This window comes from Eptatretus burgeri, chromosome 5 (genome assembly GCF_056783735.1).
Source record: "Eptatretus burgeri isolate ZD-2024b chromosome 5, Ebu_testis_v1, whole genome shotgun sequence".
Classification (NCBI taxonomy): domain Eukaryota; kingdom Metazoa; phylum Chordata; class Myxini; order Myxiniformes; family Myxinidae; genus Eptatretus; species Eptatretus burgeri.
This window is the reverse complement of record NC_140965.1, coordinates 92,548,988-92,567,847: the sequence shown is the minus strand read 5'-3', so window position 1 is coordinate 92,567,847 and position 18,860 is coordinate 92,548,988. Positions and strand designations below refer to the sequence as shown.

The 18,860-nt window shown below is 42.7% G+C and overlaps 1 protein-coding gene across 3 annotated transcripts in view; it reads right to left on the bottom strand.

Annotated features, from left to right (window-relative positions):
* Window positions 1-371: 371 nt before the first annotated feature.
* SCYL2 (SCY1 like pseudokinase 2) overlaps window positions 372-18,860 on the bottom strand; it is a 126,245-nt gene continuing 107,756 nt past the window's right edge. For all 3 annotated transcript variants that reach the window (XM_085882900.1, XM_085882901.1, XM_085882902.1), the window contains 4 exons: window positions 17,775-17,844; window positions 17,536-17,640; window positions 10,488-10,613; window positions 372-2,213 (listed from right to left, as the gene is read on the bottom strand). In XM_085882900.1, the coding sequence (XP_085739026.1) occupies window positions 1,662-2,213; window positions 10,488-10,613; window positions 17,536-17,640; window positions 17,775-17,844 (853 nt within the window). In that variant the 3' untranslated portion in view covers window positions 372-1,661. The remainder of the gene's footprint in view (window positions 2,214-10,487; window positions 10,614-17,535; window positions 17,641-17,774; window positions 17,845-18,860) is intronic.

Below are 18,860 nucleotides of genomic sequence, written 5' to 3'. Positions count from 1 at the left end.
AAAATAACTTTATAGTTAAGAAATCATTGCAGTCTGTTCCAAGTTAAGGCATTGTTGAGCAAGACAAAAACAATGGCAAAAAATTAAGACCCCAGCGAGGAACAGCAAGGTGACCAAGCATAACACCACCTTGATAAAGGATAATTAAATAAGGCCGTTTATCTACAAAAGAGGTGTTTAAGTTAACCCAAACACCCATCTTTCACTCCTACACTACCTTGAAGACCCTTAGTATGCACGCAAAGTTTGGGACCGCTACGTTTCATGGGTTTGGAGTTATGGAGGAGACGGACGGACGGTCGGACACACACACTGATATTTATTTGTGATAATATGTATGCATATGCAAAACAATAGCAAGGAAAATAAAGTCATTTTGGTATTTTATTGCACTCTAATGGCATTGACAAAAAACAATGAAGCAATCGAGTCAAGATTAGATGCCAAACTCGTCTTTCATTTCTATGTTCTAAACTACAAGCGTATTTAAAATGGCATTGCATCAATAAAACAAAAACACCTCGTGTGGAGAAATGTACATGGTTCAACAATCGCCATCATTATGAAATAGCACATTGCACTATAAACGAAACGATATTTATAAACTGATGATACATTAACTGGGTTTCAAAACGTCACATGTGCATGTTGCAAATGCAGAGGTTTGTAAACATTCTAATATATACACATATTAACCCCTCATCGTCCAACTTCCAGACTTATGAGGAATGAACAAGAATGTGAAAATGTATTTAAATAAACATGGTGGAAGATATTAAGGGGGTTCATCACATTTGAAGCAGACATGTTGGTCCGTGCACGCATCGTGCGACAAAAACGATGTAGCGCGGAATTGTTTTTTTTTTTACAATGCGTTCGGAATTCCAAGTAGGGAAACGCTAAACATCCGAATAAAGGGATGAGAGTAACCTTCCTCTGAAAGTCGTCATTTCTTACAATTACTCGTGTGGAACAAGCTCGACGGTTAGATCTGGTGACAGCTTTCAAGTCTCCTTTCCAAATGAACGAACTCGTGGACCTACTTTATGGACGAAGCTTACAGAGAAAACTACAGCACAATTTAAGGTGCCATTTGGCATTTGCACCTGAGGGTTGGGGAAATCGATGCAAGCACAAGTGTCTTGCCTCAAATGTCACAGGAATATTTGAATATTTCACCCATCCAAAGTTATTCTGTCTCTAATGTGAAGGTCAGTCATGTGCATCAGGCATAGCTGCAAACTCGAGGTTAAAACAGTGGAAAAGTTGGTTGCAACAGCGGCTCATTCCTCAATGAAGCTCGAAAGCTGGGCGATTGTCAGAAGAGTCAAAGCTTGATAAGGGTGTTGTTGTTACAGGTGTGCCATGATCCTCTTTCTGAATTTCTTTTCTTTAACCCAAGCACCAATGTTTTCAAATTTTCCTTTCCTTTGAAGATGCTTTATTTTCCTTGTAGCACGAAGTCCACACGGGGCAAGTGGCACACCGAGCTTTATCAAGTCAGACAAACAAATCCATCAAAATAAAAGTTTCAATCAAACAAATGAGAAAATGAAAGCTGGTATCATGTGACCACGAGTTCGTTTTGGGAAAGCAAGAAATGGCAAGTATAATGGAAGGCACTTCACTGAGCAAGCCCAAACCCTCGGTCCTGGAGGCACTCATCCGAGCAAGTCCTTCAGGTCACTGCTGGCTGAGACTGGTGTTGTGCTATTTGATCGAGAAATGTGGTTGGTCTGCGTTGGAGGATTTCCAAGGAAAGGGTTCCCCTGTCCCAAAGCTTGATTGGCAGCAGGGATAAATGCTGCACTCCATGTTCCACTTTGCATTGGTGCAGCTGCACGTGGCTGCGAAAGTTGGTTCAAGGTCACTTTGGCCTTTTGAGGTCCAAAGAGATTGTCAAGCGACATCATATTTGAGGGTTTCAGGGGACCACCTGACACTGGCCCATATCCTACAGGGTTACCGGCCATAACCTGGGTTGGCATTCCAGCTGCCATGGGAACAACACCATTGAAAGCGAGTGGTGCAAAGCCATTACCAGTGGACAAAGGGGGTGTTGCAAATCGTGTTCCTGTATTGGGAGTTCCAATTGCACTGTTCACTCTCCAAGATCCACTGGAAAATGTTCCTGTCGCACTGAGCCCACCTGGGGTAAGTGACGCACCTGGCTTCATAAAGTCATCCAACAGATTTTGTGCAAGGTTTTTAGGCTGTGGGGGGAGGGGCAGAGCTTTCATTTAACAAATGCATTATTAAACAATTACATTTAAATGAACAGGTATGACAAAATGAAAGGTTGAATCATTGATACCGTAACATTCCAAGATATATATGCAAGCACGAAATCCAACAAGGATTAAAAACAAAGAAACTCAAACCTCAAGTGTATCTTGCCACCTAAAGGATCAATGTGGCATTACCCATGTGGCCTGTGCTTGGTCCAAACACAGAGGAGGTACCATTTCTTACTTGATGAATGTGAGCTTAAAAACCCACCTTGTAGACAGGCTATTAAAGCAGACATCCTCTTGCCTGTCAATGTTAAAATCAAGAGGATAACTAGATAAAACAGGTCATTAAAAGTTGTATTTGGAATTGGTATGGCCTTCTCTCTTTCCACCCGTTACCAAGACAGCCAGTACAAAAGTGTGTCAACCTTCTTGCTGCTGCTACAAGAGGTATAACATCCCATCAAAAATGACGAGGCCAATTCAACTAAGTCGAGGTAAAATTGCCATGGAAACCAACGCATTCAAGATCAAATTGGAATCTCTCGCGATGAAGCCAATTCTCGGGGCCTATCACTTTACCATCGCTGATAGATTGGTGGTCTCTCTGTGTTCTACCACGTTGTTGCTGGTCTTGCACCCTTTGCTCTTTCCATGCTTTGTTCCCCTCCACCTTCCCCCCAGGTTCCTACAGGGTGCATGTGGTCCACCATCAACCTCCTTTTCATGAAAATCCCAAAATCCAGGATCACTACTCACCTCCACTCACTTGTTTCTCTTCTTTCCCACCGATGGAACCAACTTTCACATTCTCTTCAATCTCATTGTAGTAGAGTTCCCACAATAGGGTCCCGTGACCGTTTTTCCGGGACCAAGGTTTGAAGGTTGATTTAAGTCAATTTGAAGGTGCCGATTAAAATGAGCTGGGGTGAACCTCGTGAAAATGTGGGCTAACTTGTCCAGACGCGAAAATTCAAAATGGCCGCCACACGGCTTCCAGTATATTAAAAAATTGCATATCTTTGGTTCCACATGTCCGATTTTTATGATTTTTGGGTCTAAACACATGTTTTAAAGTCAAATATTTCATTTATCAGCATAATATCTTGTTAAGTGTAAGAATTAGAATTTTACAAATGCTTTTTTAATCATTTTTGCAGAAAAATCCTAGACGGCCACAAGACTGCAACGAAGAAGACCAGGAAGACACCCTGAATAGTTAAGATGCGTAGGTTTTAAGTTAACTGAAATGTTACTATGTTTTAACACACTTTTCATTTATTACAGAGATCCTTGAATGAGTCATAGCCATGTCGTCCAAGGGAAAAGGTAAAAAAAGGAGACGTGAGGAAAGCCACAAGTGCATCCTCTGTGGTGAGCATTGCGATGAAAACAAATCCAATACTAACCCTGAATCATGGGACAATCTGAAGACTTTAGCACAGCAATGGCATCATCTAGATAGGTTTGGAACTCTACAGAGCCTGCTGTCTGATTATAAGGCCTTACTGAGAAACTTTGGTTTTGACCCCAGTGGCAAGAAGTCAAGCAACATCAAGGAAATGCTTCAGAAAGAATTTGGTGAAAACGTTGGCTTTCATGACTGCCATCGAAAAAATGAAAGTACACTAGTATATGATACATCAGCTGGTGACAGCTACACTGAAGCAGCCATTTATTCATTGGGTGTCAGTGATGATGAGCTGCTCAACAATGTTGCTAGACGCATGAAAGATGCTCTTGCTAGTATTCCTGAAATGGCATGGCCACCAAGTGTCGAGGAATTGGAGACACCACAGGCCCCAAATGACATGCTTTTGAAGTTTCTGACATGGTTGAAAACCCCACAGAAGCAGAACTTTGAAGAAAGCAGCAGAGATCCTGTGGTTCATGCATTTGCCTCGCTACTTTTGTCATACATCACAGGAAAAACCTCTGCATTTTAAATACAGCTGTCAGTGACACTGCATGGACTGACCCCAAGTCGAGAGATTCTGGACATCCTCATAAAGTTCTCCCTCCGAATCAGCCATAAATCTGTTCTTCAACTCTATGATTCATGGGCAAAGCGTGACCTTGAAAAAAATGATGTATGTCCAGTAGAGCTTGCAGAGAATATTCCTGGAATTGGCATTCTTGACAATGACGACTTCTGTGAAGACACACTACAGGCGCTGATACGTCACACCGCACCAATGTTATGTTTGTGCAACCTCAGAACCTGGAAGTAACTCTACCAGATGCAGAAAGAGACATGCGACCACTGCCCACAAGTTCAGAAGACGTGAAACGTTTGTGCCTGGAGCAACATGTTGTTCAGCCCTATTAAACAGTGAAACGTGGACAACCAGCTCCTCGTCCAGAGATTGATATTAGTTGTCAGAAACCAGATGTACAGAGACAGAGGGGTGTCATCCATGCTTTGGTGTGTCGTGCAGATGACCAAGCAAACATGCCTGCTGATGAACAAATAACTGGTGCATTTGGTGGGTTTCAGATTACTGTGCAGCAACATGTGAAAAAGAGCAAACCATACTATTTCTTAACATTTCCTTAGCCTCCACACAAATCTGTAGTCCACGAAGTGATGTGCAGGATGGTTGCTGCAGCTGAGACAAAAAAGAATGCCATTTCTTTTGCTAGTTGGTGATCAACCAGTTTATGCACTTAAGGTGCAACTGAGTAATGAAAATCCTGAAGCCTTCAAAGACATTGTGCCATTTCTTGGGCCTTTCCACACACAGTACTCATTCATGTCTGCCATTTATTAACGGTTTGATAGTTCTGGCTTGTATGACATACTGGTTGCTGCACAGGCCATTGCTGAAGGTTCAGTAGAGAAGGCACTACGTGCGAAACACTACAAACGTAACATCAGATGTCTTCGGTTCATGTATGAAGCTCTGAGTCGATGGATGATCAGAGAAGGCATGCAGGATGGGGTGTCCCTGTCTGAAAATATAAAGGAGAAGATTTCCATACTTCAGGAATCCTCCACAACTCCAGAGCAAAAGCAGGAAGTCTACTCAGAGTCGGAATCTCACCCAGATATTGTGTTCTTCGTGGAACAAGTGTTCCAGAGCGCCGAGTCATCTAACAGTTCCATGGTTAAGTATTGGTTGAGTTTCATGTCCATGGTAGAAGTTCTGATGCTGAATATCCATGCAGTGAAAACAAGGAACTGGGATGAATTCAAGGCTTCATTGCGAATGATGATGCCATGGCTCCATGTCTACGACAAAGACCGGTATGCTCGCTGGCTTGTGGAATTCTGGCTTGAAGTAAGTAGTCTTCACCAAGGAAAAGGCCAGATACCTACGAGATGGATTGTTTGCACAATCAATGACTGGCAGGCCATATTCGTGTTTGCCTCTAGACCTCTGGATTGAAATGACAATGAACAAAGGTTCCAAGATGAAGGCTGGATGGCTGAAAATTCTGCGGAATGAGAAGATGCTGTTAACTACTACGAGGAACGTGAACTCAGTCAACAGAGTAAGGGCAGCTCTTCACACACTGGCACAGATGAAGACCTCTGCTCTGAAGCATATTGAGAATACCCCCAGTCGTCTGAAGATTGACGAACAGGTTGTCCAAGACCTTGACAGTTGCATCACTGAGTTTGACTGTGACCCATTTGACTTGGATAAACCACAATTGACAGCTCTGGTATCCGGTGTTGTCACCTCAGGTGACCTGGTACGTGATTTTGAAAGTACTCACGAAGGTGGTGAAACAAGAGTGACTCAATTCTTCAGAGAACGAATGTTTTCACAGAACACACCATTTGATGCTACTATACACAGATGTTCAAGATACACTTTCAGCAAACCTTCTGTAACTAGGGATTCAGTCTCAGGCAAAGTGACAAAGACAGATGCTATGGAAAACAGAGCAATGGCATCATTAATTTGGCTGGCAGAATCTGGTGAAGAGAAGTTTACTCTCGCACAGGTGATGGAATTTCGCGTGACAGATGAGTGTTTACCCATATTTAACATCAACGGTACCATGAAGAAAGTGCAAAAATCAAAGTGAGTTGAGAAATTAAACATGCAGCCTGTCGAACCTTTTCCAGATCAGTACATTGCCCTAGTCGATATGGGTTTCCTGTGGAGATGAGCGCCCCATACTGCAAAAGATCGTGAGAAAGCTGATGGGTCTGCCCTCACGTGGGGAGAATATGCTGAAAAGCTTTTTTCCATTATTCGCAGAAGGCATCCAAATGCAAGCCAGATTGGTTTTGTAAATGATGCCGATGGTGTGGAAAATCCCATCAAAGACAGTGAGCATGAGCGTCGTAAATCCACGACAGCATATAGAGATGGGTCCAGAAATGTGTACATGAAAACATCAGATAGGTTTCCTGCCACAAAGAACTTCCAGGTGCTGTTCAGCAATCAGGGAAACAAACAAAGGCTGCAAAAGTTTCTAAAGGATGAGTTCACCAAGCTTGTAAAGAATCATAGAGAAATTGACTTTGTGTACTCCATCAGGCAAAATTGTTGGAACATCTCCTCCGAAGAAAGGATGAAAGAATTTGAATGTCGTCACATTGAGGCGGACACAATGCTGTTCTTCATATATTCGCAAATCCAAAAAGCAGGAAAAATGGAGACAGTCGTGATTGATGCCGAGGACACAGATGTAGTGATTCTTTCTGCATATGTTGCACATCAACTGGAGGGCACCCTTGCTATCAAACGGAAAGACAAAATCATCAGCTGCAGAGACCTTTGCTCCAATGATGTAGCTGAAATATTAATCCCATTACACATCCATAGTGGATCTGATACAACATCTGGCTTCTATTGACATGGGAAAAAAACAGTTTATGAAAAAGGAACAGGAACTCAGGAGGCACGCAATCTTTTGAAAGATGTTGGCAAAACACTTCCAGTGACACAAGAGGTGCTTCAGCAAATGGCCACATTCACTATTAGACACATCTATAGTGACACAATCAGTAAAACGTTAGGTGAAGCCAGAGCACGGAAGTGGGGTCAGATTAAAAACAAGTCCACGTCCCGCATCCCACCAGATCCAGATTCTCACAATCTGCATGTGACGCGAGTTAACTACCAAGTTTACATTCAACTAAAGTATGACAAGCCGGATGCACCCCCAAATCCCACCAACCATGGATGGACAATGAAAGACGGTGGATGTGTGTCAGTGAGGTCCCCATGATGCACTCCCAAGAAGTTTACATGACTTGGTTGAACAAGAACAGACATTGGTGCACGATGATGAGGCTGAAAGTAATGATGAAGTTTGTGACTCTGGAGCCAGCGACTCAGATAGTGACTGAAGGATTACATGTATGTGTTTCAATGGAGATTTCATTTCATTTCATTTACAACTGTAAAAACATTGCCACAGTCAAAATATAAGAGATGTTAATATTATTTTATTATGACTGTCTTAGATAAAAGACAGTTTGGACAGTACATCAAACTTTGGTCAATGCAAATTACAAGAATACTTACCGGGAAAGCGTCAATTTCCGGGAATTCAGATAATTCATGTTTTATTTCATTTTTCCATTGAAACACTGTTGCTCTACAGACAAAATGAAGGAATGTTGATATTCTTTCATCATATTACTGTTCTAGATAAAGTACAGGAGGGACAGACAAAAGAATGGTATAACCTACCTGAACAGTGTAAAAGTTGAGAAATTGATATTATGTACACATCATGTTCTGAAAATAAAGACAATGATTGCGTCCTTCTCTTCTTGTCTGAATTTTTGTGCACTCCCACATATAAACAACCATTTACTTGCATGAAAAGACTCACTGCCAATAATATTATGAGAAGAAAATTGATTTTTTACTATTTTCCAGATGTTACTCGACGACAATCTTGGATTTGGCCCCCGAAAAGTTATATTTCATATTTTGTGACTTAACCCTTAAATATAACAATCTGGAATGGTAATATATGACATCCTTGACCTTCAAAACATATATTTTGACCGAAAAATCATAAAAATCGGACATGTAGAACCAAAGATATGCAATTTTTGATATACCGTAAGTAGCATGGCGGCCATTTTGAATTTTCGCATCTGGCCGAGTCAGCCCACATTTTCACGAGGTTCACCCCAGCTCATTTTAATCAGCACCCTCAAATTGACTAAAATCAACCTTCAAATCTTGGTCCCGGAAAAACGGTCACGGGACCCTATTGTGGGAACTCTACTATTCTTCCCTCTAGGTCTTCAAGACAGCTGTTCCACCCCTATCTTCCATCACCCCCCCACCCCAAATCTAAAACCGTGATCTTTTCCACACTCGTTAAAACACTCCCCCACCCCCAATCCCCAAGGTAATGATGCACTATTTCAGCATTTCACAAATTTGATCAAGTGACAAAGGCGCAATGAATGATACATGATGGACAGCCGACTCAAGTACGAATATCTGTGATCTGGCTGAAATGCGTAACACTGGAGTTTCCTTCCCCAAATGAGAGGGGGGACAGCAACACCTTGCCTTCAAGAAGTTAACTGAAGCCTTTTTTGCCCTTATTCCTTCCTACACCTTGCCAAAAATAAAAGTAAATTAAAAAATAATGCATTTCTACTGAGAAAGGAAAATACTTAAAAATAACTTTCTGTCAAAATAATATTTTACTTTCACCCCATTCTCTTTAATTTCAGTTCTTGACAGTTTTAGAAGTCATCACCGCACATTGAACAACAATACAAAATTGATCATTTTTCTACGTTCTCGTTTGTTTCGCATCTCCTCCAAAATGGTGGTCTACCAGCAAATGGCACGGATGTAGCGAAGTCACGGAAAACTATAGATTTGAAGAGATTGGCTGTTCTTTTCTGCAGAGTCTGCCTGGCTCAAGGAGCTTTGAGCAAACCTCCCTATACATGGTATTCAACCTCAGCTCATCTCCTGTTTTCCAGCTTCCTCGCTGGGCGATCTATCTCGATATGCGTTGTTGGTGCCATCTCTGACTTCCATCACATTAACTCTGGTGTCCCTTAAGGTTCTTTCCTCTTGCCCTCCCTCCTTTTCATCAATGACCATCTCACAACCACTAACAACCATGTCCATTCCTTTGCTGATGACTACTGTACACTCCTCCACCAGTAAAAAATTCCAGTACACCTCCCAGTCCCTTGTTGCCAATCCCATCTCAAATGCTGCCTCCATCAGTCATGATCTCAATCTCATCCTCCAAAAGGGCTCTGACAACGTTGTCTCTTTTAATCGATCCAAGACTCAAACCCTCCTTATATCCCACAGTATCAACACAGCCACCCCTCCTCTTCTCATGTCCAGCTCTTGACTGCAGCTGTCCTATATTAATATGCATGGTTTCACCATCTCCAGCTATCTCTGCTGGCAGCCTCACATCCTCAATATCATCAAATCTGCCTCCAAGAAACTTTGTTTCCTCTTCAGAACTTTAAATCCTATTAGCTTCTCACCCTCTACAATTCCATATGTGATGGAATACTGTTCTTATGTCTGAGGTGGCGCTCCTGAGGTGCTCTGAGGTCTGAGGAGCTCTTATGTCTCAACGGTATTCCAAATAGCATCGAAGCCAAGGCTGTCCAATGGATTCATGATCCGACTTTGTCTATCCATCTCCATCCTTTGGCCCACCGTTGAGCAGTCTCATCCCTGTACCTCTTTTACCAGTCAGTGCTCTGTTGAACTCTGTTTCTGTTCCTCCTCACATGATACTCATCCAGCTTCTACTCATCATCCTATCTGCATACCCTCTTTTCCTTCCTTCCTTCTGTACCAATCGCCATGTCTCCTCCTTCCCTTGCACTGCCTTTCTTTGAAACAGCCTCCCCAACAGTGTGTTTCTAACCTCTATCAACTTTCAACAATTCAAGTCACGAAACAATCGTGTGAATGGGATTTGATTAATATATTTTCACATCTTCTTTCTTTGCTTTTTCACCCAGGAGGACCCTCTTACTTTTGTCCTAGACCCTTTCCCTGTGATGTTAAAAAATAAAAACACTTTGATGGAAAAGATCCCACAAAAGCGACTGGATGTTGGCCAAATAAATTCTGCCTTAAAAAGGGATTCACCCCCTCAATGCTTACCCTATAGTATGTATAAACAATCAACGGGTACAAATTCCTATTAACTTCATGAGCAAAAAAGTCAAAACAAATAAATACAGCAAAATCTGACAAACGATCGTGATACAAGCCACGGAAATGATCGGCGTGATAACAGGGGTTTCATCGTAATAAACCATGGGTCATGTACCTGAGGGTTAGAAATGGTATGTGCTTTGCTTTGCGGTAAAAGCTGCTTCTGGTTGCGCAACATCTGTGCTTGCTCTTGCTGTTTCGCAAGTTTCTGCTTTTCCTCCAGAGTAAGAGAAACCTGCGGCTGTGAGAAAAGAGTCAAAGGTCAGCACAACTATTCTCAATATGTGTACTGTGTTCAAGAAGCTTCATGTTCGCTACAAAGTATTGAGAACATTTATCACGGAGGAAAAGACATTCAAGACATTCGGATTCTGAGTCTTTATTCCTCTACAATCATGCACTGGAGGAACCAGAATCCTTATCCGGAAATCCCAACATGATGAACCAAAGCTAAAGCAAGTGAATCTTCAATGAAGTCAAAGGAAAAATGGTGCTTCCACATTGCACCCCCAAAGGTGAGTTAATCGAATGGAACGTAAAAACAAAATATATAATGATGTAGAATAAGAGATGTACACTGCGCATGTAAAAAGGAAAGGTACAGCAAAGAGAAATCGTCAAAAAGAAAATGCACTCTATAAATATAATGCTAGAAAGTGTACATGATGACTGAAGTGAGTCGTGCGTGGTGGTGTGGGTATCGTTGTAATAGTTGTCAACCGGTTGGTCAGTGGGAGGATCGGCTCTGGTGCTGTCTCAAGAAAAGCTGGTCAAGCGATCTATGGATTTAGCATCACAGCAACTGTTAATATCCAGTACGAAGGTCTCATCTGAGCGTAATAGAACTTTGTAAGGCTCGTCTTAAGGTTGCTGTAAGGGTAACCTAACAGTGTCACACTACACAAATACATGGGTGCATGTAGAAAACTCCTGGGGAATAAAAGTCGGGCATGACAAAGGCGTACATGTCAGTGTAGCCTGGAGACCTTGCATTGCCAAATTAAGTTGGCTGGCATAATTGGCAATGTCAGGAAAGGAGTCCGAGGACGCTGACAAAAGGTTTCATCGAAAACTCCCCTGGGAGATGAAGCGGTGTACCACATACTAACTGCAATGGAGCAACCAAGGTCCTCTTTCAGATCAGCTCGCATGCCAAGCAGGACCATAGGTATGACGTCTGTTCAGAGAAGTCATGTTCCTTTTTCAGGGAAGGTAAGTTTGCAGTGGAAACTTTCGACTATAGCACTCGCTGCTGGATGTTAAGTGGCGGTTTGCACACAGTCGGTATCCAGGAGTTGAGTCAGCTCATAAAATAGAGACGATTCGACAAAAGCCAGGGGATTTCAGCGTCTGACGCACCTTAGGTGCAGAGATGTCAGTTATTGGTGTAACCTCTGGCCAATGGGTGAAATGATCGATGCAGGTCAGTAAATAGTGGTGTCCATTTCAAGGTTGAAGAGCTCGATAAGATTCAAGTGGACCCTGTCAAAATGCCTATCCAGTGTTTAAAAAGTTACCGAGTCGTGTGACATTGGATCTTGGAGCGTTAGCATTGAAGAAACTGCTTGGCCCAATGGCACACATTGTGGCATTGATGCATGGCCAGACGTGGTGATGGGCTGCTGGGTTCTAATACCTGGGTACACGAGCAAATAAAAAGTGTTGAAGACTGTAAGATGGAATGCAGCAGGAACGAAAGGGCATGACTGTCCCGTCGATTTGAGACATTAATTAGGGACCAGATGAGGAACCATTTAAATAAATACAAACTAATTAAAGGTAGTTCCTGTCGAACAAATCTTTTAGAGTTCTATGAAGCAGTGTCTGATTGGGTGGATGATGGAAAGGCAGTGGACATAGTATATCTATACTTTAAGAAGACATTTGATAAGGTACCACATCGGAGGTTGTTAACCAAAGTGAGGGCTTGTGGAGTGACTGGTCAGGTAGCTAATTGGATTGCAAACTGGCTTAGTGGTAGGAAGCAAAGAGTGGCTGTGAGTGGGAGGATGTCTTGCTGGGAGGATGTAAGTAGAGGGGTACCTCAGGGATCAGTACTCGGACCATTACTATTCATTATTTACATCAACGATTTGGATAGTGGGGTGAAGAGTAAGCTTTCCAAATTTGCAGATGACACAAAGCTTGGAGGTAAAGTGAATAGCAGAAGGGGTGGTGATCAGATACAGGAAAGTATTGATACTTGCATAGATTGGGCAAAAGATTGGCAGATGTAATTTAACCTGAGCAAATGTAAGGTGTAGGAGATGGGAAAGAACAATGAAAATAGAGATTACAGAATGCAAGGGGTAATTTTGGAGCGTGTCACACAGGAGAAGGATCTGGGAGTGGTAATAGATACGGGAGGTAAGCAGGCAGGATGATGCCAGGCAGCTATAGATAAAGGAAATAGGGTTTTAGGTTGTATTTGGAAGGGGGTCATATATAAATCAAAAGAGGTGGTGTTAACATTGTACAGGAATTTAGTGAGGCCACATCTAGAATATTGTGTGCAGTTTTGGTCACCACAGTTCCAGAAAGACATAGATGCCATGGAGAGGGTTCAGCGCAGGGCTACTAGATGGATTCCGGGCCTAGCTCGACTCAGCTATGAGGAGCGGCTGAAGGAGACTGGGCTTTATACACTAGAAAGGAGGTGGTTACGAGGAGATATGATAGAGATGTTTAACATAATGAAAGGTATAGATAAAATAAATGCAGATGAATTATTCAACAGAGTACACAGTTATAAGACCAGAGACCATCGCATGAGAATATAGAAGAGAGTTAAGACGGTAGTAAGGCAAGGGACTTTCACTCAGAGAGTAGTTAATGCATGGAATGGTCTCCCTGGAAAGGTAGTGGCAGCAGAAACAGTAGATAAGTTTAAATTAGAATTAGATAGGTACCTGGAAGTTATGGAGATAGAGGGGTATGGGGATGTTGGCAGGACTTTTAGGTAGTTTGAGCATTGATGGGTGATTATGTGCGTGCGGACGGAGTGCTGTCGGTGGGGGGCTCGTCAAGAGGTGTTGTGTGGATGATGTGTGTTCTTAACCAAGCCCATGCCCCTTCCTCTCGGTGGGGGGGGGGGGGATACAAAAACCTACAAAAAAACAACACAGAAAACACTTCATTTAAAAAAAAAATGCATTTTCTTATCTTGATTTGATGTTCATAAATTGGTGTGGTGTTGATGTGGCACAGGCATAATGGACTGAATAGCCTCCATCTGTGTTTAATTTCCTTGTGATTCTTTGTGATGTATCACTCACTCTCATACACGCATGCGTGCGCACAAATAAACATGCTCAGTTGTGTTTGTCCCTGGGCATGGTACCAGGCAAAACGTAAGTGAACTGTTGCAGACTTTAGATGGTGGAGCCCCTTGTCCTTCTGGTACACTGCGGAAAGTGCATTAAAATCATTGGCTGTGTGTTGGTCGAAGACAATGCCAATACTTCAATGCCGAGTTCACGATTCCTTTGACGTGACGGATGTCGGCAATGAACTGCAAGATAAAACCGAGTTGGTGAAGTGTGTGAGGAGAGAGAGTCCAAATGGGTGGATAGAGTGTAGGGTAAAGGTTTGTGGTCAGTAAGCACGAAGCACGGATAAATGGTTGGCCTCCAAGAAGTGACGGAAGTATTTGATGGTGAGGTACACAGCAGTTAATTCCCACCGAAGGCGCTGTACTTGCATTCTGTTGATTTAAGCATTTTAGAAAAGATCAATGGACACCAATCAGAATCGATGAACTGGTGAAGGGCTGCAACCACCGCGACCTCAGACGCATCTACCATCAAGCTTGTTGGAACCTCTGGCTTCAGATGAATCAGGAGTGAAGCATTGGCCAGTGTGTCAGATGGTGTGGAAGGCCGACAAGGTTGGCTCCCATCCATCGATACACTTCAGGATGCTTACCAGTTGTGAGTAGCACATTCAGTGGCTGCAGTATTAGAGCTGCATTTGGAATAAGTCAATTGTAAAAGTTGATAAGCCCAAAGCTCTCCAATTTGAGTTGAGATTATGGTAACAGGAAATCTTGAATTATCTGCACTTTCTCCTCGAGTGGACAGATGCTTTAGCCGTTAATACTGTGGCCGAGGAAATTCAACTCCAAAGCTCCGAATGTGCACTTTGTGGGATTGATGATGATGCCGAAGTCTTGAAAATAGGTGAAGAGGAGAAGTTTATGTCCCTAATGTTTTTCTGCCGTGGCGCAGATTAGGTAATGATCTATGTACACGTAACAAAGGTGTAATCCCCAGAGCACTTGATTGATAAAATGTTGAAAGGTTTGTTCGGTATTGCGTGGCTAAATGGCATCCAAAGGAATTCGAACAGGCCAAAACGCATGGTGACTGCTGTCTTCAGGATGGCATCTGGATCCACAAGAATCTGATGCTATGCATGAATGAGGTTGACCTTTGAGAAGATTGTAGCAGCAAAATTCAGAATGTGTGGAATATGGTAATGGTCTGGAACAGTCACATTATTTAAGGATTGGTAATCCCCACAAGGATGCCAATCCCAAGGTGCCATTTTTGCGACCATGTGTAGTGGTGAAGCCCAACTGCTGGATAATGGTCTGATAATCTTACATTGTAAACACATAGTCAAACTCCTGGCAGTGTGACCATAGTTTATTGGGTGCTAGTCGACGAGCACGTGCGAAAACGGAGGGTCCCGTGGTCTTGATATGATGTGTGATCTGGTGTTTGATGGGCTTGATTGTCGGGCGCATTATGGATGGGAAGTCATAAAGTAACTTCTGAAAAGGGCATGTGGATCAGGATGGAAGATACGTGATCTTCAGCAACGAAACAGTAGATGCTTTACTGAGGATGCTAAGCTACGTCGAGGGCCCAATATATAGCGATGTTTGACGTCTATAAGGACATTGAAATGCAGTAAAATAAAATAAAAAGTAAAAAAAAGTCTGTTAATGGCGATGTTAATGTCTGTCGATGTCACACCCCAAAATGTCTGTAAATGGCGATACCATATTCAGGGGGGGCCTGATGCTTCTTCTAGGTCGATTTCATTTGGGACCTCCTATGTTGGATCTTGTGCCATTTTGAGGGGCTGCTTTTGATGAGCTGGGGATTAAATCCACCCACTATATCCCGGCAGACATCCATTTCCGAAGCTGAGAGGAAGGTTCCTAACATCCTTTGGGGTGCAACCTTGGGACCTCATTATTTGGAGTTTGATGGTCTGGGCTGCCAGTCTAAGTGTTACTTTGGCTGTATGCTTGGGGTCATTGTACTGTTGGAACGTAAATCTTCACCACAGTCTTCGGTCTTTAACATTCTGAAGCAGGTTCTCCTCAAGGATTTGCCTGCATTTGGATCCATTAATTGTTCCCTCTATCCTTACAAGTCTCCCAGTCCCTGCCATTGAGAAGCATCCCCATAGCACAATGCTGCCACTACCGTGCTTCATGGTAGAGATGGTGTTAGATGGGTGATGAGCTGTGCTCGGTTTCTGCCAGACGTAGCACTTTGCATTCAGGCCAAAGAGTTCAATTTTCATCTCGTCAGACCACATAATCTTTTGCCTCATGCCCTCAGATCTTTTGCGTGCCTTTTTGCAAACTCCAGGTGTGCTGTCATGTCCCTTTTATTCAAGAGTGGCTTCCGTCTGGCCACTCTCCCATAAAGCCTAGATTTGTGAAGTGCTGCAGAGACATTTGTCCTTCCGGCAAGTTCTCCCATCTCAACCAAAGAACTCTAGTTCTGTCAGAGTGATCATTGAGTTCTTGGTCACCTCCCTGACCAAGGTCCTTCTTGCCCAGTTGCTCAGTTAGGTCAGATAGCCAGTTCTCGGAAGAGTCTGGGGAGTTCCATATTCTTTCCATTTCCTAATGATGGAGCTCACTGTGCTCTTGAGAACGTTAAACACTCTACAAATTGTTTTACACCCTTCCCCAAATCTATGCCTCCTCACAATTCTATCTCGGAGTTCTACGGACAGTTCCTTGGACTTCATGATGGAGTTTCTGCTCTGACATGCACTGTCAACTGTAGGACTTTATAGAGAAAGGTGTGTTTCTTTCTAAATCATATTCAATCAGTTGAATTGGCCACAGGTGGACTCAATCAGGTTGTAGAGACATCTCAAGGATGATCAAACGAAATTGGATGTACCTGAGCTCAATTTGGAGTATCATTGCAAAGCGGTTGAACACTTATTGACTCAATAAATTGCAGCTTTTCAGTTTTAATGAATTTGTAAATATTTCTAAAAAAAATATTCCACTTTAGGTAATGGGGTATTTTGCATAGATCTGTAACAAAAAAAAAATCTCAGTTTTATAGATTTCAAATTCAGGCTGTAAAAACAAAATGTGGAAAAAGTTCAGGGGTGTGACTACTTTCTGAAGGCACTGTACATTTCCATATGAGGTTAAAGGGCATCATTGTAATTTTATACGAATTAGAAAAACATTCAGCGGACGATGAACAAATCAAAAATATATGGGAATTGAACCTGAGGTCCGATTCTGTGTGAACAGTAGACAACTCAGATGACAACGTGAAACAAGCCAAAGCCAACCTATGGGAGAAACAAGCCAACTTCTTCTCTCGTATTCTATGCAACGGTGCATGGAGGTCGTGACCTGTGCGGAGATCTATCTGGCACTTCTACATTCGAGTGTACCAGGTGCGTATGCATTGCTGTTGAGTCGGGAGACGGATCCGATAACGACTTTCCTTGCACGATGCTGTGGATTTCAAAACCTCTCGAGCATCATTGGTGGCAGTCAATCAAGACTTGGGGCTTTCGATTTTCTCAACACACACCAATTGATCCGTGGCCAAACATACGCATGAGAAGTCTCATCTGTTCAGCGAGTGCCCTTTCTGCTCAAAGAACAAATGACCCATGGCGAGATCATTTACCACATGTTGTATCCTCATGACAATGCTTTGTGTGAGCGAGTGAGTGAGCTAGGTACACGATGCGATGTGACGATGTTCGAAGTCAGACTCAGTTAAAAAACAAACAAACAAACAAAAAAACACACTACTGCTCAAGGAAACAAAGGGTGTAATTTTGCCATTTGTGCAGAAGTGCAGAAGTGCTCATTAAGTGGAGATCATCAAGCAAAACCTCATCATAACCTGCAGGTGGAGGTGCAAGAAATAAAAGGTTACCTTGCTGAGGTGGGTGGAAACCCCGTTCTCTTTGTGCTCGGAGTTTTCTTGTTGTGTGGCCGTAATGGAATGATCGAGTCCAAAGTTTTTGAAGATATCATCGGGCTGAGAAGAAAAGGAAGGAAATTCATACAAAGTGCACGCGCAACATGAACAGCATTTGCTGCAGTACGTCTCAAATAAATGTTGCAGTTTAGGAAATGACATACAAGGGAACGGCAACAAACAAGCCACAGTACCTTATTGCTCCCCCCTGCTGTCTGCTCAGCTTCACTCGGAATGCTCAACTGTGGAGGTAGGTCCAAGTTCCTAGAATGCAGCAGCACATGAACGCGTCTTAGTGCTCTTCACACAGTTTGTCCACTAGGTCCAAATGTTAATACAATAAAGGGTGCTGATCATTCTTGGCTCGAGTTGTATCATTCACTTGTATGAAAAGTAGGTTCTCGCAGTGAAACTTGGAACACAAAAGTTAAACAAAAAAGAAGACACCAAATGTGGACACCGTCAATAAGCAAGTGCTAAAATTAGCCTTTCCCTCTGAACCTGTGGCTCAGGATGCTGGGATCACAGGTTTCAAATCACCGACACTATATACATTTGTTCATCCGCTCCTAAATGTCCTTGATATCCACACAATACAGCGATTTCTGCTGAAGTCTTTGTCATATATGTTTTTTATTTATGTACAAACTCCATTATGAGCCCTAGATCGATTACATTTTGCAACATGCAACTTGCTTATGTTTGGGAAGGTCAACAAATTCCCCACTATCTCACATTAAATAATGCATTGCTCCTGCCACGAGACAAATTACGTTCTTCATTCTTTGAGATGGGTTTTTTTTTGGAGAGATTGTCCACATGTGCCTTGTATTTCAAAAGCATTAATGGCAGCTGATAAGTGTCAATGCATGGGATCATTTAGCGAAAGCAGACGGAGATCTCGCTTCAAAGCTGTCTGACTTAGTTTGAATCCCAACCAAGTGATAAACTATCATCCTGGCGTTTCACAGGCAGGGCGAGGCATCAATGTTTGCGCCATCTGCTCAGATGGACATTTAAATTGGGCATGGTGACACACACACACACACACACACACACACACACACACACACACACACACACACACACACACACACACACACACACACACGTTTCTGTTGAAACTCCCAAATGCTTACCTCTACTCATTCGTACCTCTATTTTCCCCACCTGTGGAATCAACTTCCACATTCTCTTCCATCGCATTCTTCCCTCCAGGCGTGGATTGGTATGGATAGACAAAAAAATCCTATTCCACCAAATTTGGTTTGGATTGGCCC